The following is a 27,227-nucleotide window of genomic DNA, read 5'->3' as shown; positions in this document are numbered from 1 at the left end:
TTGTGCTTTTCTCTTTCTTCTCATCTGCTCTGTTGTTCTTTAGTAGTAAACCAACTTCAACTGTCACAAGCACCAGTCTGTCCTTCCTTACCATCTGAGACTCTTCTTGGCACTTCATCCTCACTTCATTCAGCATGTCTTCCAGTTTATGTTTCTGTTGGTCCATCTCATCCAGGCGGTCCTGAGCATCCTGTTTTTGAGCCTCCAGCTCCTGTAGGCTGATTGTCTCTCTGTCCAGGTCATTCTGCATTTCCTGATGGACCAATCATCAAAACATGTTAGTACCCATCAGCTAACATGCTGGGTGACCTTTTCACACATGCCTTCCATTAACTAGCTAGAAACTGATGATGTTAGAGATTCTCTTTAACATTCTAAGAAGACAGTCTGATCAGGTGGCACTAACACGTATCACTTTTTAACATGTCAAATCTTGTCTAATCAGCATGTCAAATCAGCTGTTCAGCGGTATCTGACAGATCACATTGTTGAATAAATAAATAAGAGTGGAGTTCAAGCTTTTGTCCTTCAGGGTTTTATACTCAGCTGAAGTGCCGAGTATTTTTTCCTCAGCGAATTAAGCCAAATGAACCACAGGAAACCGTTTCAGTTTCTGTCTCATTATAAATCAAAATTTTCAGCTGCTCCATCCACCTTTCAGTTCAGAGCCATAGCTTCACCTCTCACAGACAGCATTACATTTTCCTACAACAGACAGTAGATTTGTAACACATATGTATATATGTATATACTGTACATATATATATATATATATTGGTGGTTATTCATCCTATCCACCTTGTCTGAATCAAGTACTGCCACATTAACAGAATGATGTTTAATTTGAATGTGTGAAAAGGTTTCAGTGTCAGATCCAGACGGACTGTTCAGACTGTTTGATATGGATCCATGTGCTGACATTCAGGAGGTGGTCTCACCTGAACCTCTGCACTCTTGTGTCTGATGGCGTCCTCTGTCTCCCTGATGTCCTGCTCAAGTGTGTACTTCTCCCTGAGACACACATACACAAGTGAACACAGACAGAATAAGTACTTTTCATGGAACAAGGTTAAAATCCACCACCCCAGCTGCATACACATACATGAAAATGGCCCAAAAGAAACTGGACTGAGATCCTATGACAGACACAATCCAGTTCTGTTCCCAGAGAGCTGATGTCCCGCAGGTGTTATATGCTTCCTGCCCCAACACACCTGGTTCAAATGAAACAGATCTCCAACAGCTTGTTGTCAAATTTAGCAACAACTTGATAATGACCTTTTACTCTGAAGCAGGGAAACATGTAGAACCTGCAGGACAGTGGCCTTCCAGAACCAGAGCTGCGTCTCCCTCATTCCATGGATTGGAAACCATGGCTCGCTAACAAATTTTGCTAAAGATGCCATGTTCAGAATGACTCATTGCCTCTCTTTAATTAGTGTTAATTTCATTTTTGGTCACAGGATTCTGCACCAGCCTTTGCCAATGATCTCTGAGGGACCGAAGATGTCTGACTCATGGTCAACTTCAGGTTTACTGTGGGGTCTGTGTGACAAAACTGGCTCATTTTGTACACTGTCTATCACTATGATGATCACCCTTTCTGGAAAACTAAATAAAAATATCTCTCCTCCCTTTCAGACTTAATACCACACAAATCTTATGACTTCCACTGGTGAGCCTCTTCATGACTGAAATCTTAGAGCACAGAGAACCATAAACTGACTCTCTTTAGATATTCCATTAATACAATGATCCAAAGTGATCAATAAATGGTTACAAATAAAACTTTCTGGTGTGGCCCAAACTGGATTTGAATCCCACCCATAACACGCAGAAAGTACTAAAGATCAGAGTGGGAATAAAGAAAAGGAAGAGGTCAGAAGTCCCAGAAGAGATATGCAGAGAGGTTGTGAACCGATACTGCAGGCAGGTGATTGCTGAGATGCATCATGAGAAAGTCTAATTATAATGCTGGTTTTTAGCAGTCATTAAGAATTTGTGATTTTTGTGAGAAAAAGGCAGAAACTGTTAAAAGCTTCTTGTTTATACTTCAGCAGGATGTTTATCATCTTTTGCTAGTCATATCATTTCCAGCCAGGAGAATCCTTCTGGTCAAATACAGAGTCAGTATAGATGTGAGTAACTGTACTGAAACTTATCAGAAGTATCCAATCTGACTCCAGACTTTTACTATGTGGACCAACTTCAAAGTTCTACAATCTCTCCTCTCCAAACAGTTTGTACATGGCGCTGACAAAAACAAGCATATCCTACAGAAGTGAGTGTGAAGTATCCACAGCAATAACAAACATTGTTAATGTGAGTCCCAGAATCTGAAAGATTTAGTTCATGAATGCTGATTAGCCAAGATGTTTACCTGAACGTATTCCACTGCGTAAACGCAAGAGTGCTGACGCCGCATGGAGAACAAGTGGTGAACAAACAAAAACTGGATCAAATACATGCATCAAAGGATGGACGGGTGGATGGATGGATGGTGTGGATAGATGTGTAGAACTCAGTTTTGTGTTTGTGTGTTTGTGGTTCTGATGGAGATGATGACAGTAAATACAGAACATCTCACAATGAACGTGTAATGTTCTGGCTGCAGAAGAAATACAGAAAAATGCACACACACAAAGACTATTTAAAATCCGAGTTTGTTTCACTATAAGGTTCCACTCATGTCATGAAGGAGGTATATCATATTTCTGAGGTATTGGCTGAACTGCTGGTTACCTCTGTAATTGAGCTATCTCCTGGCTGATGTCATCCAGCTCCTTGATGCCAGTGAACTCTCCAGAACCCACCGAACTGGAGCTGTCCTGCAGAAACAGAAAAAAGGTGGAAGGCAGAACGGTGAAGTGGAGCTTAGTTGTAAAGAGGGCAGGATGAAGAAATGGCACCAAATGAGCAGTGGTGGATCGGACCAAGGGACAGAGACTGAAGGAAAGACAGGAGTGGTGAAGAAGAGAGGATCAGTACAGAGGTTTGACCGACAGGTGGGGCTGGGTCAGTCACCAACATGTGAGGCGTCACTATCGCTGACAAACCGCAGAGGAAAGATTCTGGATATGGTCCGTTTTAAGAATTCTATGTAATTAGAAATGTCAAAAAGCTGAGATGACTCATAGTTTTCAACTAAACTCCAACATTTTGTCCACTAACATTTGTTTTTCATGCTGGTCCCACCATCAGGATGTATTTCATGGAAAAAGTAGCTCTCAAGAAAAAAAAAGAAAACAAAACAAATGTAACTGATCTGACTTCATTTAGGTTTACAAACGGCTACCATCATAAATCTGGAACTGCTAGAGAATTATTTTACATCCCATCATCTTGAATCTTCCCCTTATCAGCAGACAGTTGACAGGGTGAGACACTGTCACTGCACTGAAAACTTTGACAAATGCTTCCAGTTATTGGCAGCCACTGAAAGCATTCATGGGTTAATACGGTGTAGGTCCATGTTACCTACCCACAGCTTGAACATTATAGCCTGAGGGGGAAGATGCAGAAACATCAGCAGCACAAGAGTTCAAATATAAAACAATGACAGAATGACAGTGAGTTTAACTTTGAACTGATTAACCTCTCCTCACATCTTCCATGCTGTTTCTGCAGGTCAGAGGCAGACGTTACTTTCAGTAAGCATATTTCACAGATCAGGGCAGCTCAAAATACAATATGTGCAGCAGCAGGATGCTAACTAGCTAGCTAGATATATAGATTAGACAGACAGACAGACAGACAGACAGACAAATAGATAGATAGATAGATAGATAGATAGATAGATAGATAGATAGATAGATAGATAGATAGATAGATAGAGCAGAGAGAGCAGAGAGAGCAGAGAGGGGAGGAGAGGAAGTGTACTCACCCTTCTCATTTCTGACAGAGCAGCCATCTCTGATCCCACCGGAGTCATGTATCCAGACACACTCTGCTCCCAGAGACAAAACACATTGTTACCAACACAAACACTGCAAGCAAACTTTTTAATGAGCAACATTCACAGCATTAAATAAATGCAGGAACAGAGAAGTAAATGTAGGAACAGAGGGCTGTTTGGTCAAGAAGCATAAACTTTTTAAACTAAGTTCAAAGGAAGTCCATTTTTTCACAAGCAGATGTGATACTGTTACCTTCTGATCAATTTGCTGAATGTTATATGTTTAAACATATAAAGGAGATATAAGGCGTTATTAACAGTGAAGGCCTAAACAGCCAATTAGCACCTGGAGGTGAACTAAAGTCTGTTCTCAGTCCAAATGTCCTGACTGTGGACTTGTGTAAATCTATCAATAAGAAGCTCTCAGCTTATGGCTTAAACTCTGATGTAAATGTTCCAGCAGGAACACCTTGACACCAGGAAGAGTGGCAGAGGAGTAAAAGAGGGCAGTTCCCTGTGGTTCTCCTATCTGACGCTCATCATCATTTAATCTTGTTCTTTTCTCCACAATGTAAACAAGCTGTTTGCTAAAAGTTGTAAAGTGATTCTTTAACAGAGGAAATCCTCTCCAATGTGGTCAATGTGGACCTTTTGTTGGTAATCGTTTCAAGACATAACCATGGAAGATAAGTTAGTCAGTGCTACAGTTAGCTTGCTGTAAGGACAAACAGTAAACCTGGACTGTAATAGGTTGACTCCCAACAGAGGATGTAGAGCTCTTTTCCATGCCTCCTGCTAGCTGCACTGACTGATTGCAGCCTGATGCTAACCTGGACTGGTGACATACTGGTGTACAACACTGTACAGCCTCTACACAACATCCCGCAGTGAGATGTCCACGGTTCTGCTATGAGGACGCTACATGAGGTCATCCGGCCCACTGTAACATCCTTTTACAATGTGTCATTTGTCTGTTTTTACTGTTTTCTTTTGGTAACAGTCTTGTTTTCCTTTATACTGCCTAAAGATCTATTTTATGTAGTGATACCTGAATGATAATGATTTCTCTCTCAGTGTTTGCGTATATTGGAACCTACTGGTACAGGAGTGCCTCTCTCAGATGGGGGGATCATGTCAGCAGTCAGGGCCTGAGGAGGGTCAATGCCTTTGCTTACTTTCTGTTGGATGAGGTGCATGGCGAGAGCAAACTGCTCCCTGGTCAGTTTGCCAATCTGCCGAGTGTCTGCCAAAGCCCTGCAGGGGAAAAACAAGGGGGTTAATCTGAGCAGACTGATCACATTATAACTACCAAAATCATCACAGAGTTACTGCATGCCTCAGGTCTAGTTCACATCTACATCTGTCCACACTCAAAGATTAAAACCAGCTTTGAAATAAGAGAATAAAAGTTTAAATAAAGCTGAATATGATATAACCAAGATGCTTTAAATAGCCAGAGCTTGTTTTAACATTTAAAACATAAGAGTAAATAAAAATAAAGCTTGGCACATTGAAGGTGAGAGTTAAAAAATGAGTGGGAATAATAATTACTAAAAAGACTTGTAAAGCATCAGATGGGAGTATTGGGGGCTGAGGTGAAGAGAATAAAGAGCTCTGGGCTCATAACAGCTGTCAGCAAAGAACAGGAAGAGGCTCAAAATGTGCTGGTGAGCAGAAAGATACAGAATGAAAAGATTATATGCTGGATGAACACTGGTGGACAACAGAGTGACATCCAGAGGCAGGGAGGCAGGAGGAGAGTTAGTACAACTTTTGAGGTCTCATTTTTAATCAGAATAATTTTAGAGACATGATCCCGGGCTGATTACCTCTTACGATGGGGTTCCACCACTGTACAAGGACATTTCTCTAATGCAGCATTTGTTATCAGAATAATTAATATGTGCTGTTATCAGAACAACAATAAGCACTGGTTGTCACATTGATTAAAATGGACATTAAAATGATGATAATGATATGAAATGATGAAGGATGAGCGGGAGCCTGCTGGGTTCCTACCATATATGAGCAAGGAGGTTTTGAGAGAGTCCAGACTGCATGAAAATATCCTTCACTTCCTGTCCGCTGACAAAACCATCCAGATCAGCATCTGTCTTCAGGAAAATGTCGTCATAGCGACCACGCTCCGACACCGGCACCACCCAGTTCAATGAATGCTGAGACAGACAGAGATACTCAGTTTGTGACCTTCTGGGTTTTAGGTTTAAAATCAGACTTACTGAAACTGATGCAAACGTTCCAAAACATTTAACTTTATTCTACTGCAAAAATCCACTTGATTAAAGAGATCATTTTGTTGCCCTGCACAAGGGTTTTCTGGACACGTGACAGATAAAGCTCAGATCTAAGGGACAAACACCTCCAACAGTCAGTGTTTTATTAGCAACAATCATCACAACTTCAGCACACAGATATAGTAAAACTTAGATTAAATGCAGATATTTATAATAGAGAATTATTAATTAAATGACTGAGGCTACAGTAAAACCAGGAAATCCTTCACACCTGTACCTATTCAAAATCCGTCCAAGTTACACACTTTTATGGTGTGTTAAGGTACAACTGCTGTGGAGACAGGATTTTTATTCTACTGATTTTACTTTTTTTTTTTCTTGCTATCTCAGCTTTTAACATGTTCACATCCTGGAGTTTGAACTCCTGCAGCTGTTTCTGTTCTACAACTGTGAATATTAAACCTGAGATGACTGAGATGGAAAGGAGGACATGCTGAGAAATGCTTGGCAGAAATGTTCAGTCAGCCTCACCCTAAAGGTTCAGGAAAGGCCCCAAAGTACTCCTTCTCTACAGGACCCTTTGTGGGGTTGAATTTTCTTTTAAAGGACTGTTTAGTCCCCAGTTCCTGAGGTCAGGACCACAAAACAGACCCTCTAAAGACCTAAAAAAGGTTCCTGTGGTATATTTTTAGAGATGTCAGCAGACATGAGAACAGATCTGCAGATGTTGTTTTGGTTGTGTCAGGTGTATCCTAGTTTCATTTCTGTACAGACAGCTGTTAGATGTTTAGAAATTTAGAAGAATATTTCAGGACATCCTGAGCTGAATCAGAGTGTTTTTGCCTCAGCTCAGTCAGGAAATCAGTGCATACTAATGCATACTTTAATATCAGCATTGTTGTACCTAATCTCACTACACAGCCACAAACAAGTTTAAAAGAATTAAATATTATCTTATCATGCCTGGCTGTGTTAGTTGTGTTTCCTGAGCTGTCCTAATTTTCTCTGATCTGTCAGAGACACAACTGAAATGCAAAAATGTTATATATATTTTATCTCAAATACATTTTCTAGTTGATAGTGTGGGATTATTGTGTGCAGTGTGTGAGTGTTTGTTAAGTGTGTTTTACCTGTCCTGACTTCAGTGTGTGTTTGGGGGACAGGCTGCCAGTGCTGTTGAGCGAGGTCATGCTCCCATGGGAGGGGGTGGAACGCAAGGAGTCTTTTGGGGGTGGAGGGCTCGCTGGTAGTCCAGGCACAGGTCCGGTCACCGAACAAAGACTCTTCTTCCTCTTAGATGGAGGGATGAGGGCGGAGGGCAGGAGCGAAGGAACAGGCTCCTTCTCCAAGGCTCGGTACACCAGGTGCATGGCCTGGAGAGCACATCCTGCTGTCAATGGATGCATTACAAGTTTTCTAAAAACACTACTGTTGCCCCAAGTCCAGACACAAGCTCCAACACCGTTTACGTAACAGTAATGACATCAATTTGAAAGCCAGTTAGGGATCACCTATTTTTCTCATTGTGTCTTTAACAGCAAACCTGCACAGTTCACATCTGAACTATAACAGTTGATTACCTGGCTTCCTGCAGCAGAGTCTATCAGATTAGTTTTAAATTTAAAATGAATTTATGGGTCAATGCACCATCCTCCTCTCTATGATGGTTTCTGGGCACACACTGACCCTTCCATACCTGAGCCTCATGCATACCCTTTGTCTGTGATCAGAGATGGAACAGATGATTTAGGGGAAAGATGTGCATGAAGAGACTAAAATCTCTGCCATGTTTTTAGCACTGACCTCAAGTAAAGTCATCAACAGTTCAGAGAATATAGCATACAGTGTTCAGACAGGAAGACATGTGATTGTTGTCAGAATAATGTTGTACCTTCACTTACACTGCTGTACCTGCCAGATAAATTTCTATGTAAATCTAGAATTGTATTTATATCTGTTTACACTTGTGTCATGTTTCCCGTCACACTTATGTTCATGTCCTTATCCTCTCTAATGGCCAGCTGCCACATTTACTCTGACAGACGAGCTGATCTAAATTTGGACTGAACTGATCCATCCCTGTAGCTGCAGCAGGGAGGAAGGGGGCAACAAGAAACTGACCTCAACAGAAGGTGTTGAGCTTTTCAAGTTGTTAGAGGGGTCTGAAAGGTAGCTTAGGTTGGTGACAGCAACTCAATGGCAAAGGATAATGTGAGAAGTATTCCTCAAGATGGAAAGACATGACGCAATCAGTCAAGATTTGACTACAGATAAGAAAACCCGATGTTGTGCAAAATGTGACAAAAGTCTGCTTCTGTGTGCATACATAAGTTGTAAAAATGTCCAGTCTGCACTCAAAAAATCAACCAAAAACTTTGAAATCTGAAACACTTGGTCACAGATGCAGCATGTGTGTGGGTCACATCTAGAAAGCAGGAATTAACCTGATGCTGGTGGAGGTGTTTCAGGGCTCCAGGGATCCCAACCACAGGCAACATGGTCCTGGGTGAGGTGCCAGACAAAGTGTGATTCAAACCATTATGATGGGGAGTCCCCCAAAGAGCTGGAGGAGGGGGCTGAGGGGACAGAGGTCTGTGGGTCTCTTCTGAGACTGTCGTCCTAACCACCCAGTCCAGATAAGTGGAAGAAAATTAGATGAAGAGAATTAACATTTAAGTGGAGCTCCTGAAATGTTCAGTTGGTGTAAAAACCTCTGACTTCTATACAAACTTGGTGTTTCTTGTTCTTCTGGATCTTCTGGATCATTTGTTATGATCCTGCCTGTTTACTTCACAGACCAGCTACCTCTGACTGAGGGGCCATGTTTCTGTTATGTTCATCTTCACCTGCAGCTTCCATCTGAGCAAAGACACTTTGCCTTAAACGGTTTGAATTTATGCTGGGAGCCTGAAGGAAAAAGTTTCTTTACACTGTAGTGAATAACAATGAAAAGAGTCAAACTCACCACAGCAAACTCATCTTTGTCCAGATGGCCATCTTTATCTATGTCACTCAGGTCCCAAACCTAGCAGTGGAAAGTAATCACAGACATGTCATCTATGACAATGTGTTGCTGAACAGCAACCATGAAAAGGTCATCTTAGGGGTGTCTGACATTGCCATGGAAACAAGGAAGAGATCAAAACATCCTCTAACAGCAAACAACAGAAACAATGGTATGGTAGGTCAAAAATTCTGGATACCCCATCAACAAAACGTCACTCATCCTGGAGCTTCTACATAGAAGATTTATTTTAGTGGCTAAAAACCATATTTGTGTGAGGATAATTGCAGTTTGCAAAAAATACCCATGTTCATGTGGACATGGCCTAAAAACAAGTAAAAATGAGGCAAATACCTTTCCAAGAACATCCAGAGGCAGCTTGGAGTTGATGAGGACTGGCTTGACCTTTTCTCCTGACAAAAGGCCGTTGACTGGAGCCAAACTTTCAAAAATGCCATCAAATTTATTCTTCTCCTCAGGCTACAAAGACACAACAGTTCAGTGAACCAGCTGATCTGCAAATACTCAACTGACTTACATCTTCTGATCATTCTGTAGTTGAAGCACTAACTTATTTCAATTATCTTTGCTATAAACCTTTACAGTACGAGTATCAAATGCTGAAAGTGAGACATTTTCCTATTTCATAACGAATAAGGGCTTATTTTGAATTTGATTGCAGCAACACACCTCATAAAGTTGTAATGGGGCAACAAAAGGCTGAAAAAAGTGGTGAAAAGTGGTTCTCAAAGAAAAAGCTGGAGGGACTTGTTGAAGTTAATCGGGTGGGTGTCGGTGATCTTTGGGCCCTCGGGTAGCAATGCATTAAAAACAAACATGATCCGTCATGAAAATCAATGCACTGGTTCAGAAACACCTTCAGACACTGTCTGTGAACACATCTCACTGTGCCATCTACATATGCAACTTGAAGCTCTATTATGCAAAGAAGAAGCCATGTGTGGTCATGATCCGTTTCTGGATCAAAACTTGTTTATTTGATGAATCCAAACCTGAAATTGATTTTTGGGAAATAATGGACACTGTGTATTCCAGACTAAAGAGTAGAGGGATGATCCAGCTTGTTACCAGAGCTCAATTCAAAACCTGTATCTCTGATAGTACATGGAGGGCGTTAGTGCCCCTGTAACTGGCAACTACTAGAAAGTCTCCATCAGTGCTGACAGGTATACGCAGGTTTTAAATCAATCCAAGCATCATCTTTTCCGGGGAAGACCTTGCATATTTTAGCAAGAAATTCAGGCTTCGTAGTAGAAAAGTCTGAGTGCTGAACTGATTCGCCGGCAGTCCAAAACTTTCACAAAATGAAAACATTCAAAAACCCAGAACTGTTGAGCGGATGGGACCCTCTATCAGACCAGAATGGGACAACATTACTCTCCCAAAGGTCCAGCGGCTGTTGACCTGTGACAACTTTATAAGCTGTGTTACTGAAATCAAAATCAAGACGAGTTCATATTCTTCATTAAATAGTAAAATGTCTTATTTTCAATATTTCATATGTTTTATATTTTCAATTGTGAATAAAATATGAGTTTATAAGATTTGTAAATCATTACATTGTGTTTTTACTTAGATTTCATCCAGAGTGCCAACAGTTTGGAGTTGTGGTTGTACTCAGTCAGAAATTAAAATGATTTATCACCAAGACTCCAGGCAATATTCTACCTTTTATAATGTTAGTAATAAGAGAGCTTTACTCTGTCTGTATGTGTCTGTGTGGGCGAACACACCCTAACAGCCCAGTGGGATTCAGCAGAGACACAGGTGTTGCTCAGAGATGGACTGCTGGTGTCCTTCTGAAATAAAGAAACATTATTAATTCAGAACCTGTCACATGATTCATTCACTGACTTTCACTTAAGGCTTTAATGAAACAGCAGTATCATGTAAAAAAAACTAAAAAAAATAAATAAATAAAAATAATAACAATAATAACGATTTCACACTCACAAACTTGGGAGGAGGAACAGTGAGGTTGAGGCTGGACAGGCTGACTTCCTGTCCACTCTGAGCACAGGCCACCAGGCGGAGAGCAACGTAAAACCCCTGACACATAAAACACATTTTCAACCTTTACAATTTAATCTTTGCTTTTTCTTTTTTTTTTTGTTTGTTTTTCTTTTAGCTGAATACGATAGCTACGATAACAGGGTTATTAAGGGTTGCAGATCTGTGTGTGTGTCTGTGTGTGAGTGTGTGTCTGTTTGGGGGGCGGGCGCGCTCACCTGTTTGTCAAGGTACCCTTTCCCATCAGGATCAGCCAAATCCCAGATCTGAAGCAGCAAACATAAGCACACATTAATGACATGCTGAGCTCAGAGGGAGCTACATGTTCAGCAGTGTAGTCGCACGGGGCTCCAGTCAGTGCTGTTAATAATGAACCACAGGTTTTCTGTCTCTTATCTGTGAGTGTGTCCAGAGATGATGCCTCACATCCCCACAGAACCTCCCACTTCATCAACCCTTGATCACCCAATGTAATCAATACATCCTAGCAGCCTGCACACACTGTTAACTAAATGACGTGTCAGTGACACAAGTAGCCATTATCCTGCTGCTGGTTGACTGTGGGGAGCTTCATATAATGAGAGGCTGTCAATCAGTGCAGAGATTTCAGCACTGGACCAGACCACACACCAGAATCAACAGGGGGGAAATTGGGTTTTCCTTAGTTAGCTTAGTTGGGTTTGTATCTGTTACCTCTTTGTGTCTTTTTGTTTGGGCTGATCAGCCACTTTAAAGTTTACCCTTGTGTCTCAGTTGTTAGGCCAGTTTATTTCGTTTGTTTGAATTATTCTGCCACAAGTTATTTAAGTAGAGTTCTTTTATGTTGACCTCTTTTATGGGCTGGCTTATTAATTGATTTAATAATTGTTTTGGATTACTTTTTTGGGTTAAAATAAAAAACCCTTTTTTTGGACTTTAAATCTGTGCCTGACTGTCTTTCACTGCTCGGTCCATCGCACTCTGTTTCTGAGTTACTCTGTCAGGCTGTTAGAAATGGCAACAGTATAAAAAGTACTCTTTGTTTTTCTGAATGAAACAAAAACTACACAGAAACTTTATAAGCTCAGTGCTTTTACTTAAAGCACTGGGCTTAGAGGTGGCGTGGCTCAGTGGGTAGAGTGGTCATCTTGTAGCCTGAGGGTTGCCGGTTCGATCCTTGGCCTGTCAAGCTACCCTTGACCAAACTCCAAATTGCTCCTGATGGCAGCTTTCTCCATCAGTGTTTGAATGTGATGTATGATGTAAATTCCATCATTGCAGGTACAGAAAAAGCTCTATATAAATACAGACCATTTGCCAAAGAAGAATGTAAGTAGGGGCAGTGTGGAACCCTGAAATACACCTCAATGTTGCATGAGCTTAAACGCATTCTTCTAAAGAACTACACACTTTTTTCTACCATACAAATGCAACTCTAATAGATCCTGAACTGTCCCAGCCCCTGTCCTCCTAAGAGGATATTATGAGCCCACATCCTGTCAAATGCTGCTCAGCTTCTCCTTGTCCTCTGAAAGCCTGACAGATTTATTTGTCTCCATTACTTGAAATATTCATTTGTTTCCCTCTTCTTTCACTGACATAAATATATATATATTGTTATAGCATTATTATTTGGATTTCACACAGTGTTCTATACAGGAAGTGTCTGAAACAAGATCCCCTTTCTTGGTCAGAAATACTTCACTCTACAACAAAAAATGTATAAAGAACTCATCTTTTAATAAAAAGGCCGCTTACAAATGAAATGTTTTCATTTGATATTTACGTGATACATTTTTTTAAACAGCCCTTTTGCCTCAGGCCACAGAATTTCCTTCATAATACCACCAATTTCACAAACAAATGGAAGATTAGGTGTTAAACAGGTTGTAGACACATAACTTATATCTAAATGCATTTAAAGCTGATATACTAGGCACCAAGCCAGCAGCCACTCCTTTACATATCCAATGGATAAGAAACTTCTATTTTTCACCTGGAATTCCAATGTGTGATTTGATGATTCACGCTAGTTTTGGGTGGGAAACTAACATTTGACAACATCACCTGGCTCTTTAGTCAGTCCATGCTAGCTCCAGGAATGTCTGATTCAATCAAGTATTAGAAAAAGAATTGAATCAAGTAACAGATTTTTTTCTTTTTTTTTTTTTTTAATGATCCGTATCCAGATTGTGGTCTTTAGTCCCATTAGCCTACAGTAACCTCAGTAGATGTTGATGGCTAATTAGCTTATTATGACAGAGACAACCTACTAAAGCTGTGTACTCACCATTTTATTAATAATAAAACACACAACGCTTATCGCAATGCATATACAAAACAGCCTAATCTTGCCAATCACAGTGAATTGTCTCGCTCAATGTCACCACAGCGAAAACATTTAAAGGCCAAAATAAAAAACAACTATTTTATTCATATTGTTATTTTTGCTGAAATACATTGGTTTGAAACCAATTGAAATTTTAGCTTAAACTGTGAAGTGGAGGAAAATGTAAGTATCAATCTTTTAGAACCGAGATCATATTGGGGACATCACAAGCTAAGTCTTAACTCTGAGTACCTGCTGGTGAGCAGTGTAGGTAACTGAGTTTTTTGCTGGCAGTAAAACCAAAGCTGAAGGAACTGCAGAGACCAATCAGATCAAAGTATTTGGTTTATGTAAAGACATCAGAATTGAATGTCTGTTCCCTGAAAATCACTGCAAAGTTGATTTTTGCTGACAAGATCAGCTGTTAATAACACTGATATGACCTCAGAGGCTGCAGCCCACTGACAACCCACAGTAACAGCAAACATCCACCAGCATCACTGTAACTTTGGTCACCTTTCCCAGTGTAATGTCAGATAGTCCAGACTTCTTTAAAAACAGGGCAGCCTCTGTTGGTCCCACTCTCCCTGTGTTTCCTGGATCCACCTGGAAGCAAACACACACTCTCATTGCTTTGAGTCATTTAATCCTGAGCTGTCACTCAGGCTGTCATCTATCTCAAACATATCAGCAGCTCAGCAACAACCTGCTTCAGCTCATGTTCTTACCTGTCTGTAGAAATTCTCATAAACAGGGTTCCCACTCGACAGCTGTGGCACAAACACAAAGTATTTACACTTAAAAATTATTGTGTAAAGTCCTGAAAGCCAAAAAAAAGTCACAGACAAGCAGACATAGAGCTCTTCTCACATTCAGCTGAGATCAAGATAACAACGTGGCGATTTCGAACAATATATAAGGCTAACTTAATTTTTCATTCAAATAAATAAAATCATCAGCCTCTGTGTTCCAGTGGACACGATCCACTTTTTAGGCTCACGGGACAGACACTATCACTGCTGAGAGCACTGGCACAGAATCAGCTATCATCACCATCATTCATCACGTTCAACCCTCCTCCTCCGCCGCCTCCTCTTCATCCTCACAGCATCATGCTAGGCTAACTGCTAGCTCCTGTGAATCCCGGACGTCCTCATGTCAGTCCGCCTCAGTCTCGGTGTGCTGTGTCGTATTTCAGCCTAATATCATTAGCAACATCGTGTAATGTGTCGCGGGTTAACAGCTACACGGCTAAATAGATCCAGCTGATGCTAACAGCCGCGACCTAACGGTACAGTACCAGGCCTTGTTGGACTGGCTGCCTCATTCCGAGACGCCCCTCAGAGGGAGCTCAAGAGTTGTTCCGAGTTCAGCTCAACTAGAACCTGATCAGGGAAACATGCTGGGTCACAGCAGTGCTAATTGTCTACTTCCACTAAGGCAAATTGAGGTAAATGCTGCATCTTTACCTGGGTGAGAGATGTGAGGGCTGCCATCTTCCCTGTTGCTGCGGGAACGCGCTCCACCCCCAACCCCTGTCCAGACGACACGCCCCCTGCTGGACGAAGTTACAAATCCCACCACCTATCATGAAGGTGAAGCTGGAGGCAGCAGCTTCAGGACCCCGAGTTTCACTACAGCTGCTCTATTTACTCAAATGAATTTGAGTGAAGAGTCCTGAGAGTGTAGAAACGCTACTCTGTCACGATGACCTGCTCAGACATTCATCGTGGTCCTGTTGGATTGAGACACTTTCAGGATTTGTCTTGAGTATAGTGTGGCAATCAGGGATGATCTAGACTTTTTGATGGGGGACCCAGACATGAGACCCAGGCACAGACCAGGAAAAGGGTGAGATATGCAAATGAGATCTTTAAAAAGGGATCTAGGTTTTAGGAAATAATTATATGATTTTTACAACTAAAGTCCTCTAATTTACCAAGAGTAAAGCAAAATTTGTAAAAGCAACAGCCCATGATATAATCCTTCATTGTATGCCTTTAATCACTGTGCATAAATACATGTACCTTATTGATAATGAAAACAAAACTTGTTTAAAAATAAATCACAGGTTTGATCATAGTTTCTTCAGCATTCTTGGTCAGCTAACTTTATACCGTGATAACATCTGGTGGTTCTATGACTTTCAGAACCCCTTCATAAAATGAAAACAGTCTGGACAGACAAATATTATCACCCACATAGGCAGCTGGCAAGATTATGCTGTAACAATGCTGCATTATAATTAAGAACATAGTAATGTTAATTTAAAATGTAGAAGTACATAACATGCTTCCTTCACTTGCACTACCAGAGCATCTGAGGTTTACCCAGGTAAGTCTGTACTTGGGGTGGCACCAACACTAACACTACCTCCACCACTCACCCATTAGGCCCCATGCTTAGTAACAACAAAGAAAAGGACTCATTTGAGTGATAAACTCTGGTTAACTCAGTTATCTGGATCAGTGTTTGCTTGTGTCTTTATCTTGAAACTGTTACTTATAATGTGGGGGGAGAATGTGGCTTTTGCTTCTAGTAAAGTCACTCAGCTCCTTTAATTTTGTAAAAGCTTTTTATTTTACACATTGCTTAAACATTTTCATAAATAAAACTGCTTCATTTATGGTTGTCAAGTCTTTTCTGATCAACCAAAAGAGGAAAGAAGATTTGATCTGAATAAATTACTGGTGAGTTTCTTCTTTCCTTGCCATGCTCCAAACAACCATCTCATGCAACACCAGTAACTGTCACAGTGAAGCAGCTCCTCAGTCGGTTATGTCCTCCTGCAGCGGAAATAAAAATTGCCAGTTTCAAACACTCATGCAGCAAAGCACATGCTGAAGGTTTTGGTACGTTTGTCTGCAATTTAGCAAAAAATCCCCTTCAGTTCATTAGAGAAAAACAGCAATTAATTCAACATGAACACCAATGTCCCTGTTGTCTTTCACCATAAGACATGAAGAAGCAACAGCTTGACTCCTTACAGCCACAAGATCCAGAGAGGATGTGGCAAGATGGGACAAAGGAAATTCATTTTTGTTTACTTAATTTGATTCATTTTCTAACAAGGTGTAGTTCACAAAGTATGTAGTGTGCTCACCTCATATCAAACTTTTCCCATCTGGAAAATAAAGAGCATAGAAAGACCTGATGATGGTTCAAACTGAATCCAAGTGCTGCACCTGGATGAGTCAGTTCCATAAAAATACAACTTTTCTAATATTCACAGCAGGGGACTGTTTCTGTTGTTCATCATTTCTGCCTTTGGCCAAGGCCAAGACACATTTGGCCAAACTGTTAGTGGTTTTGACCTTTACTACTGGTGTGACAATGATGAGAACAACTCACAGTGAAAAGATAAAAATACAAAAAACAAACACATGCCCACATCCTGACATACCCACCCCAAACAAACACAGTAGGTCTTGGCTCACAGTTATCAGCAAATCACCATCAATATTTGACCTAAATTAGAATCTCAAATACATAACTGTAATTTGAATTCATGACTATGCAGAATCCACCTCCCCATGACAACAGCTACGTTTCTGACTGATGAAGGCTCAAACACCACCCTTCTGTTTTAATGTGGACTAACTGAATCATTGATATTTTGAGGTAAAAAGCAGGAGAAATTGGAGAATTCAAGCTGAAGAAAGCGGCTCTAGTTCTCAAACGCTGAAGCAAGCAGCAGTAACACGAAGAGTTTGCTAATGTGTTTCTCTCTTTCTTGCTATGAACTACACACACAGCATAAACTGCACATCTTGAGTTGAACCCAGGCTGATGATAAAGTCTGCAACCTATGAAGTGATGCTGATGTGACCTCTGTCAGCAGCAGATGATAATCATTACAGCTGTATGGAGTGTAGGCAGCATAACTAACTTTAAACAGCACATCATTATCATCATCATCATCAGACCAGACCACAGGCACCATCATGAATAGAAATGTCCTCTTCCTCCCAGAAGGCCTGTGCAGGGCTGCGTTCTGCTATGCAGCTCTCTGCAGGTGCAGCAGGTGTTGCTGGTTTACTCGTCGTCCCAGGTTTGTTGGAGCAGGAAGTTAGCTGCCAGATTCTCGTTCTTCTCACATGCAAAGTAAGCCTGGATGACTAAGCCCTCAGGGAAGCCCAGTGCTTTTAACTGGAACACAATCAACATGTTCTGTTATTACACACACTCAGTTACACAGCTGCCTGACACATGGAGTCAGACAGAAATACCAAGTCTGGACACTGACCCTCTCTATGGCCTCCTTCTCCTGTGGGGTGACATGAATATAGTTTGTGTGCGATGACCCCTGGACCTCTTCCCCTTGTCCTCCTGCATCTCCACCTTGTGGCTCATTAAGCATTTGCACAAAATGGTCCTGGTGCTGCGTGATTTGCTGCAAGTAACAGCAAAAGCAGGTTCTCAGCTCAGGACATCTGATCAGGGTTTAGATCAAACTGTAGATAGCAAACATGGTTGGCTAGCCTACTTCACTTTTTCACAGTAACAGTGAAACTTCAGCATATAGATTTGTGATTGTGGTACCTGCAGCAACTGTGGGTTGTCTCTGCCCAGCTGTTGCAGCAAGGCCGGCAGGAGAGCCGGGTTGTGCTGAATGATCTGTCTCATCTGGTGGAACTGGGGCTGGTTCCTTAGAAATTCCAGTGGGTTGCCTGTGGGGCTAGAGCTTCCCCCAGCACTGGGAGGCAGACTGCCAGATAGTGGCCCTGCTGAGGAGAGACATAATCTAATGAACATGTTTAATTACTGAGAGGTTATTTCCTGAGAAACTATTAGTTTAAAGTCAGTTTATGAATAGGTTAGTTTTTTAAATGTCTAAAGAAATTTTAATACTTATACTATCAAACAATTGCTAAAAAGTTATAGAAAGAGTTGTGAAATGTGTTCCAGAAATGCTACAACTTATGCTCTATCATTCTTGTAGATATTACCCACCCAGCTGGTCTCGTACGAAAGTTCTTTTCAACTGCTTCATGTGAGAGTGTTAGCCACGTTCACCTAAAACAGCTGATTGGTAATGTGACGGCTTCTGTGTGTCAGCTAATTACATTCAGTGTTTCATCCACCTTCGTGCACCTGATGTCCACAAAACGCACCTCAAGCAACCAGAAAAACTTCTGTAATATTGAGGGAAGTGTCTTAAGAATATTTATTTGTCTATCAAACTTTTCTAAAGCACATCTTTAAAACGCGAAATCAAAAAAACTATTATGGAAACCCAGCTAATGCACACACTGAAGAATCTTTGGGGAGAACCAGATCACTGTAGGTGGATCTTTTTGCTACTGAAGCCTAATGAACATAAAGGACACAGAAGCGTGAACTTACTGTTGGAGGCTACTGGGGGCTGCTGTGGTTGTTGTGTGGCAGGGGTGGAGGGGTTGGGTGGAGCACTTTGTCTAACGGGATCTGGAGGGGGTGGGTCACTGGCCTCTGCAGGAATACCCTACAGGACATAAAGATTTACTACACACTTAGATACAATAGAAGAGGAGAATTCAGGAGCAGAGCACATCCTCACCATGAGTAGATACTCCACTGCTCGATCTGGGTTGTTGTAACTGGCTCTGAGTGCAGCCACAACCTGTTCTCGTTCGTATCCCATAGACATCATCTCTGACACCAGGCTTTCATAGGCCAGACCAGTCACTGCACACACAACAGAAGTAATTTATATCAAGCTTCTTACATCTGTCATTTACTATAAGAAGTGCGTCTTTGCTGCATACTAAACATTTGATATACAAATTGGCTCTTTTCATGAAGCTAAGATTATTTCAGCTTTGTGTCTTAACAGATATTTAAACCAGCACTTCATCTTTATTAATCCAGAATCTGTTAATCTTGACCACTGTTTCCCTACAGAGCAGAGGAGATTGAGCTGCAGGTAGATCGTGGACTACTCATACAGTCACTGATGAGAAACAATCATTTCACTGCTCCTAATCATGACCTTCTCAACCAGACTCTGATGTTCCTCGATGCTCTGCAGAGGCTCAAAAGTTCCATCTTTCTGCATTTTTGTGTAAAACCAGTAAAGTGTAAGTTTATATTAATCCAGTTTAATTCCCAACTGCTCTCGTTCACCTATTTTTCTGTTTTATTTATCAAAAAAATGTGACTGAAAAGCAGCTCATTAAGACTATGTGTCAGCTCTCTTTTCTGTAACCACAACCATTGTGAGATAAACGCATGGCTAATTGGCATATTAGCATATTTTTGCAGTTAGTTTACATTGCAGATTGTGCACCATCAAGTGATGTGAGAGATGAGGCAAATAGAATATACAGAGCAGAGGAATGGATGTAGACTGAAAAATGAGTGTTTACTTATCAAATACTTTAATTCTAATTTGATCTGATAATAAAAAAAAAGCTGATTCATTATTTTTTTTATGGTAATGTTATTATTTATCATCTGCAACAAAATCTGCTATTCATCATTCCAGGAAAGTGCTCTCAACAACACCATCTCCAATGAAATGTCAATTTATCACTCAGTTTTTATTTCACAAATCACTTAAAAGTTTATCAGCTTTTGTCTCTTCTGTTTTATTTAGTTACTTTTGTTACTTCAACTCTTGCACCATTTCCATGAAATGATAAAAGGCAGACTTCATGTTGCAGATGAAAAATAATGAATTTAACTCTAAAGACTAAATGATAAAACATGGCTTTTCATTCATAGAATTGCAACTGTTTTAATCAAATGTGCTTCAAATTAATCAAACTACATGTACAAGTACTTGAAAATTGAATCTTTCATTTTTTTATTATTTACATGCATTTATCATTTTTTGCATCCTCCTTTAATAAAGTAAAGCACATTAAACAACAACATTAATCACCTTCAGCTACATCTGATAGAACTTAGTTCTGTAGTGCTAAATGACAATAGAATAGAATAGAATAAAAATACTTTATTAATCCCTTTGGAGAGTCCTCAGGGAAATTTGGGTTGGACAAAGACACCAAAAGATCAGTATTTACCAAGTATTGATGCTGCTTCCTCAAGGAGACCCAGTTCATCAACAAGGCTGAGAGGCATAAAGAAAATTAAGAAATATTATGAATTAACATCCCACAACATGACTTTTCACTTTTCATCTTTTATCTTATAGGAACTTCCTGTGAATGTGGGGACAGACATTTTGAAGATAACGACTCAGTTGTTGGACTAACACACATCAAGTTCCCCTTTAAGTGTATGTCTATTAAAGTTTAAAACAATGTAGCTCTGTGTTGGTGTGGAAACAAATGCAAGTTAGCACCATTGTGATGAAGCTGTGCAGTAACAAACACACACACAGAGGTAAACTATCTGGAAACAGAAGAGGATGTGAGGTAAGCGAAACTTCCAGCTGTGCTCATGTTCTGAAACTTCTGTTGGACCACAGTTAGATGGTGTGAACTCTGGTGTCAAGATGGACACTAGCAGCATCCTGATCCTCTGACCCACAATGCAGTGGGTGTGGCATTACTCTACAGGAAATAACTTTTCTAACTATTTGACTGCAACCCATCACTAACAGAAACAGTCCCCTCAGCCAACATTAGTACAAGTGAAACAGACTAAAAATGCTGAGTAAATTCATCAAGATGTTCCAAATACTAGTCAGTGTCACTATTCCAGGTCAGATCTGTTGTTTTAAACAGGTCTCTTGTAAAACTAACAAAGGAAAAACACTGTGTTTAGTGAGTTCCACCCACCTGGAAGTAGAGGAGTGGACTGGGGCGGTGGCAGGTGTTTCACTGTCAGGGGCTTCATTTGTTTTGTCCTCTGACTGGCCAACAGGAACTGAGGCTGGAGCAGAGGGGGGGTCCATCAGAGTGTTTTCTGGGATAGGGAGAGGAGATTCAGAGGGAGCAACTGACTGGGCTGCAGGCAGGGCTGCAAGAGCTGGTGCTGGAGGACCAGATGGCGGTGCTGCAAGTGGCGCTGGAGCTCCAGCTGTGACTGAAAGTGGTGCAGGAGCTCCAGCTGTGACTGAAGATGGTGCTGGAGCTGCAGCTGTGGCTGAGGGTTGTGCAGGAGCTGCAGCTGCGGCTGAAGGTGGTGCAGGAGCTCCAGCTGTGACTGAAGATGGTGCTGGAGCTGCAGCTGTGGCTGAGGGTGGTGCAGGAGTTCCAGCTGTGACTGAAGGTAGTGCAGGAGCTCCAGCTGTGACTGAAGATGGTGCTGGAGCTGCAGCTGTGGCTGAGTGTGGTGGTGGAGTTGAGGCAGAGGGTGGTGCTGGAGCTGCAGCGATGGTGGAGGGTGGTTCTGGAGCTGGAGTTGGAGTTGGAGTTGGGGGTAGTGCTGGAGATGATAATGGTGCTGGAGCTGTGACTGAGGGGGGCGATGAAACTGCAGTTTGATGGGGAGCAGGCTGAGTGGCCCCTTGTGGAGGAGGGGCTGGTTTAGGCTAGAAGAAATTTCACAGTAGATTATTAGAGATGGGGCTATGATGACAAAACATACAAATATGGGTTGTTAAATACAGTCATTTATTCTAATTGCTTACAAAGGTCAGGTTAAAAAAAGAGAGTGAATAAAACATGGACAGATTTCCACAACATTGATCCCAGAAGACTGATTGGAATAGCCACTGACTGCTGGTTAATATTTTACAAAGCTGGAAAGCAAAAATACAAAAATTAGTTTGTAAACTGCCCTTAACCATGTGTTTCTTGTTTAACCACTGATGAACAGAAGGAAACAACCTCAATTTCTGATACATTCTGTGTCTGAGGTCAACAGCAAACCTAGCATCTTGTTAGCAACATGTAAAGTGAAGCTTGTAAGATGAGTGACAGTACAGAGGAACAAGCAATGGTGCAGAGGGATAAGTGGCAGCTGGTCAGTGAGCTTAGCAGGTTTTAGTCGGGGTCTGCTGATACCCAAGGCATTCACTGTTAGAAGACGGTTCAGCTGTGAAGCAGATGGTCAGAACCACCTACACTGCTGCCCTCTCTTTGTGCTTGTCACCGACATTTGTTTAAACTCACAAGAAAGACGGCGACAGACACTAAAGCTTTAACTGAAAATAATCAGTGAAATAAAACTGTGTGAGGAGACACTAACCTTAGTAACCATGACCACCACAAAGTTTTTCTCATCGATGTTGTACTCTTTCAGTTGGATATCATCATTTAAGATCTTGCCTAAAACAACAAAAAGAAAGGTTTTAGGGCACAACTGAGATTTAAAAAAAAGTTCAAAATACTTTGACAGCATTAAATCCAAAGCTCTTTTATTAGACTAGATACAGCAACCAAGCTTTTAAAGCTCAGTTCCTCCATCAGAGTTAACATCAAGAGCCACAGAGAACTGTAAACACAGATTTCTTTGTGTGACTGGATGTTCCCTTTAAACCACGCCAGTCATGGACAGCGTTAATCATTTGCTGATTAGACTCTGGGTTAACATTTCTAATGACAAAGACAGTGGATCAAAACTCTGAGATGCCTTCAGTATGATCTGAAGTTGACTTCCATCTAGTTTCCTGACTGTATCTTGTACAGGTTGAAGTAGTTCCCACAGCAGCAGGAGTGACCTCCCCATCCCTGCCACTACCACTGTTAACAGAATGACTAGAACACTGAGCACTGATCCTGAAAGGTGAAAACAATAGTTAGATTGATTATTCAGGTGGCCTCGCTTTATTTGTTTAACTCTGGCTTACCTGCATAGATGAGTTTCTGTCCCACAGAAGGAAAAGCATCTTTCCCTTTGTCCTCTTCTATTTTCTCCTTCAGGGCTCTCACCTGACAGACATGAAATAGTAACGCACTGATATGGCAAATTTACTTAAAATATAACATCTCCAAACAGTGTGACTGTAAGGTCTAGTTGGAAACATCCTATCATGGGAACAACAGCTGATCTTCTCTACTGAGACTATAAGATTGACTTGTAATGACATTAAAGAAAGTGCTCTCACTCTCACAAAAGTCATTATGATGCTGAACGAGCCAGTTTTCTCATCTTGGTCCTGGGGATTGATATTTCTTGAACATAAAAACTGAATCCTCCATTTTCTACAAAAGTCTCTGTATTGGATGTTTCTGATGTCTCTGTGTCAGTTTTGAGTTAGTGGAGCAAGTCAAACAGAAGTGAGACTAATCCAAAATAATCTTCCACTTGTTTCGTCATTATAATCAATAGATAAAATAAATCTATTTTGTCCGAAGTGATATTACAGAAATCCATACTTTAAAAAAGTCAGCATTCCAGGTGACTTTTGACTTTGAAAGACAGAAACTGTCCAAATCCAGACCTGAACGCAGGAAGGAGCCCAAAGCAAACTGTACAGGACTCTACAGCGAAAGATTCTCCCAAGGTGAATGGTCTGATTCCTGTTTTGTTAGCTCATTATGCCAAGCCAAGCCAATTTTATTTATAAAGCACTTTAAAAACACTAAATACTGACCAAAGTGCTAAACAGTAAATCATTTAAACAGACACAAATTTAAAAGCATAATAAAACTATGTAAAATAAGACCAAAACTAAAATAATAAAAACAAGATAAAACTATATAAAAACCAAAAATAATATAAAAATAATATTAAAATCAACTCTCACGCTGGGTCAAAGGCCAAAGAAAAAGAAGTGGGGTTTAAGTAGGGATTTAAAAATGGACAGTGAGTAGGCCTGTCTAACATCCAGTGGCAGCACGTTCCATAACCGAGGAGCTGCCACGGCAAAAGCTCTGTCTCCTCTGAGTTTATGTCGGGTCTTTGTAGCCTGTGGATCTTCCCTTGAGCTTTTCAGTATGTATTTCTATGAAACCATGTAAGCTTTTTCAAGGCTCATCTGCCATTCTTCAACATAAACGTGAAGGAAATAAAGTTGGCTGTTAAATGTCTCATTCCAACCCCGAGTCTAAGGCACTTGGGAAGGATGAGTTGACCCAGCCTTTGAGAGAAAAAAATGTATCACATGGGTGGTTTCTATCACACGTATGCATGCTTGTGCTTTCTCTTTGGAGAACTGTCAGCTTGATGCCCTCATGGTGACTGTGTACATGATCCAACACTACCCCTGTTCTGAAACTGAACTGTCATGGGTTTAGACAGCATGGGTCCTCCTCATCTTCTTGGCTGAGATGGTCCTCTCTACAACAGAGATGCACCCTGGTGTGTACTACAGAGTTTACTCATTACTGTGCTTCATCTTTCATCAAGGTGTGGTCGCAGACAGACATACTATTTCTAAAGGCAGAGTTAAACATTTTGAATACAAATTCATATATGTATATATCAAAATTATCCTTAATATCACTTTTTTTTTTATCTATCTGGCACACTATCCCTGGCCCCTGTTCTTTCAGTCCCCTTCTGGGTAAAGACAGGGACTGAATAAAACTAAATCTATAGGCTTCTTTTTCTGGATAACTTTTTAACTAACAAATAGGTATTTTATCGATAAAAATAAACCGCTGAGTTGAATTAAACTAAACTTGTTTTCTATATAGAACACTGGTTCTGCTGATGAACAGACAGTATATGAACAAAGAGGACTTGGAATGAATTGGATAAAAATAAATAAATAAAACTACTACTGTTTCTCAGTAACCATGGCAATAATGACATGTGGCATCATCCCAAGTGTCATCTTGCTTTCTGGTTTAGAATAAACTTTATTTCCAGTTTACAGAATTTTGGATTATTCTTGTTGTATCAGTTCACAAATACAGAGCAAATGATTACTTGTTTTTCATGATGGCACACGTGACTGATATCTTTGGATAGAAAGTTCAGATCCAGAAGTGATCCCTGACAATCAGCATATTTGGTATCTGTGAGTACACCTGATTTAAAGCTATGGATAACAACGAGCCAGAGGAAGGTGGATCAGGATCTGTGTGGAAATATTGCAGCGTCATCCCGCTTCGTGTTTTCACCACTTCACGGAACCACTGAGAGTCCGTTAAACTGACGTCTGCTCTTCAACTTGAAAGCGATTTACTTTGGAGGGGAGCGCTTACTTCCGGCTGTTGTAGCATAAATTCAGGTGAACTCTGACACCGGCTGTCTCACAGCTAAGTTGCGGTATTTGCAGGAAAAAAAAAACCAATATAAGGGGTGTGTTTGTGTTTGCGCCGCGGCTCCACCGTGTCCCGGTACTCACCGTCAGCTCCGGGTCGATCTGTATCTTGAACGTCTGCTGCTGCAGTGTCTTCAGCGTGACCGTCAGCATGTTTCCACGCAAACCAGCTCTGTGATCACAGGGATTTCTGGGCTTTCCTCACACTCTTTCTAACTTCGTTTGTTTGTGTGTGTGACTCAGCTCTCTCAGGGCAGACTCACCACGGTCGCCACCTGCTGCTCGACAACAGTCATAACATGCCGCCGAACCTCCACGTGCTGTCCAAAACCCCGCGATATCCGCGGGGTCAGCCAACACTGACCGTTATGGTGACATCAGAAAACAGAAATACCCCGTCACATGTCATTAGAGACACAAAGAGACGCCCCTCACGGGGAGGATGGTCCTCTGGAGTCACATGACCAACACAGCTGGTATTATCTTTCCAGTAAACTTGAAATATATATATATATATATATATATATATATATGAATCCTCAAACAAAAACTGACATTCCTGTCTAAATGTCTTTCTGCTGGACCTGTGAAACCTCATGACATTTTTTGATTGTCTGAGCTCATTTTAAAGAATAGAAAGGCTTCCTTGCTGATCAACTGCTTTCCCCCCTCATGTTTGTTGAATCAACTCGTTCATAAATATGTGAAGATCATCAGTTTCTTGGGTAAAAAAAAACAGTTGTTCATCCTGGATCTTAACTCAGATACTCATTTTCTTTAATATATAAAGTAAATGGGTTCTCTTTACCTTTGTTGTGGGATAATCATAGCTTAGATTGTATTTGTACATATAAATTATTGTAAAACATTTACTTCTAATCATTTCTGTACCAAGAGCCAAAAAGGACTACTGATGGTTTGATCCCTACAGCACTGACAAAAGTCAGATATGTTTAACAATCACACTCCATGCTGAGTTATCCCTTCACTGCTGCCTGATTTGGTGACCTGACTCCTGAGGTGGTCATATCACTTGCATAATTTGATCACTGGAGGGAGCTAGAACTAAAACGCAGCTTCCTTTCAGTACAGGTGAAAATGTAGGTTTAAAATGAGAAAAACTGTCACCTTGTCTGAGTTCTTTTCCACTTCACTAAAGATATGCACAACCAGCAGACCAGAAGTAAGAAGCTTCACTTTATTAACTCAGAAAAAAAGCAGATGCAAGGATTGTAATAGAAAAGAACAACTCAGAAACAGTTATTGCAATTTTATGTTCCGTCTCACACATTGTTTTATTCACACCCATGAGGTTACTGCCATAATTGTTTCTCTGCAGCTGAATGTTTCGCCCTCACGCTGTTCTCCATCCAACCCTGAACTGAAGCAATTTTCACAGATGCTCATCAGATATTTTTGGGAGAAAGTCCAGAACAGATTGGACTGATCTTACTCTGCAGCTTTTGATCCCACATGTGCTCCACAGAAGGAGGCTGTGAGGGAAGAGGTGCATGTTGAGGCAGCAGGTGATGCAGAAATCAGTCTGTAAATCTCCGTCCGCCAGCAGATGAGGCTCATTGTGTTGACGAGTCCTGCATGTATCTGTACATATCCACAGCAGCAGGGAGCGAGTGGAAAGCAGCATACAGGTCAACAGGAAGGACGGAAGGACACACTCACACTAACAC

General features: G+C 41.0%; 2 protein-coding genes across 14 annotated transcripts in view; both read right to left on the bottom strand.

Annotated features, from left to right (window-relative positions):
* Window positions 1-15,030, bottom strand: part of LOC121652816 (epidermal growth factor receptor substrate 15-like 1) — a 35,415-nt gene extending 20,385 nt beyond the window's left edge. For 9 of the 11 annotated variants that reach the window (XR_006012688.1, XR_006012689.1, XR_006012690.1 and 6 more), the window contains exons 1-15: window positions 14,963-15,030; window positions 14,222-14,263; window positions 14,010-14,099; window positions 11,404-11,451; window positions 11,114-11,224; window positions 10,909-10,974; window positions 9,509-9,634; window positions 9,116-9,175; window positions 7,281-7,523; window positions 5,915-6,072; window positions 4,993-5,149; window positions 3,884-3,946; window positions 2,743-2,828; window positions 939-1,011; window positions 92-253 (exon numbers count right to left, since the gene is read on the bottom strand). Coding sequence is in view for 8 of the 11 variants with exons in the window: in XM_042005854.1 (XP_041861788.1) it covers window positions 92-253; window positions 939-1,011; window positions 2,743-2,828; window positions 3,884-3,946; window positions 4,993-5,149; window positions 5,915-6,072; window positions 7,281-7,523; window positions 9,116-9,175; window positions 9,509-9,634; window positions 10,909-10,974; window positions 11,114-11,224; window positions 11,404-11,451; window positions 14,010-14,099; window positions 14,222-14,263; window positions 14,963-14,989 (1,512 nt within the window). In the remaining 3 variants the exon portion in view is untranslated. The remainder of the gene's footprint in view (window positions 1-91; window positions 254-938; window positions 1,012-2,742; window positions 2,829-3,883; window positions 3,947-4,992; window positions 5,150-5,914; window positions 6,073-7,280; window positions 7,524-9,115; window positions 9,176-9,508; window positions 9,635-10,908; window positions 10,975-11,113; window positions 11,225-11,403; window positions 11,452-14,009; window positions 14,100-14,221; window positions 14,264-14,962) is intronic. The other 2 variants (XM_042005850.1, XM_042005852.1) reach the window with 1 other exon arrangement.
* A 1,019-nt stretch (window positions 15,031-16,049) lies between these two features.
* LOC121653605 (UV excision repair protein RAD23 homolog B-like) lies at window positions 16,050-25,851 on the bottom strand. 3 transcript variants are annotated; one of them, XR_006012824.1, is made up of 11 exons: window positions 25,624-25,850; window positions 23,176-23,257; window positions 22,575-22,654; window positions 21,221-21,915; window positions 20,501-20,547; window positions 19,033-19,160; window positions 18,840-18,957; window positions 18,036-18,220; window positions 17,740-17,886; window positions 16,597-17,642; window positions 16,050-16,279 (listed from the first exon to the last, which is right to left on the bottom strand). XR_006012824.1 is itself a non-coding variant. In XM_042007188.1 (10 exons), exons 1-10 carry the CDS (start codon window positions 25,690-25,692, stop codon window positions 17,529-17,531), a joined length of 1,662 nt encoding a protein of 553 aa, XP_041863122.1. In that variant the 5' UTR covers window positions 25,693-25,851; the 3' UTR covers window positions 16,050-17,528. The 3 variants fall into 3 exon arrangements, 2 of the variants coding, with proteins under 2 accessions (XP_041863122.1, XP_041863121.1); XM_042007188.1 differs by having other exon boundaries at window positions 16,050-17,642; window positions 18,036-18,217; window positions 25,624-25,851; XM_042007187.1 differs by having other exon boundaries at window positions 16,050-17,642.
* Between the last annotated feature and the right edge of the window lie 1,376 nt (window positions 25,852-27,227).

The sequence above is a fragment of the Melanotaenia boesemani genome, chromosome 14, assembly GCF_017639745.1.
Source record: "Melanotaenia boesemani isolate fMelBoe1 chromosome 14, fMelBoe1.pri, whole genome shotgun sequence".
NCBI classification, from domain to species: domain Eukaryota; kingdom Metazoa; phylum Chordata; class Actinopteri; order Atheriniformes; family Melanotaeniidae; genus Melanotaenia; species Melanotaenia boesemani.
This window is presented reverse-complemented; position numbering and strand designations above follow the sequence as displayed.

Coding starts and splice junctions, on each gene's coding strand:
- LOC121653605 (XM_042007187.1), bottom strand. CDS start 25,692: ATGCTGACGGTCACGCTGAAGACACTGCAGCAGCAGACGTTCAAGATA. Junction 23,258..25,623: donor AGATCGACCCGGAGCTGACG/GTGAGTACCGGG, acceptor CATGTCTGTCAG/GTGAGAGCCCTGAAGGAGAA. Junction 19,161..20,500: donor GGAAGCAGCATCAATACTTG/GTAAATACTGAT, acceptor TTGTGTGTGCAG/TGACTGGTCTGGCCTATGAA.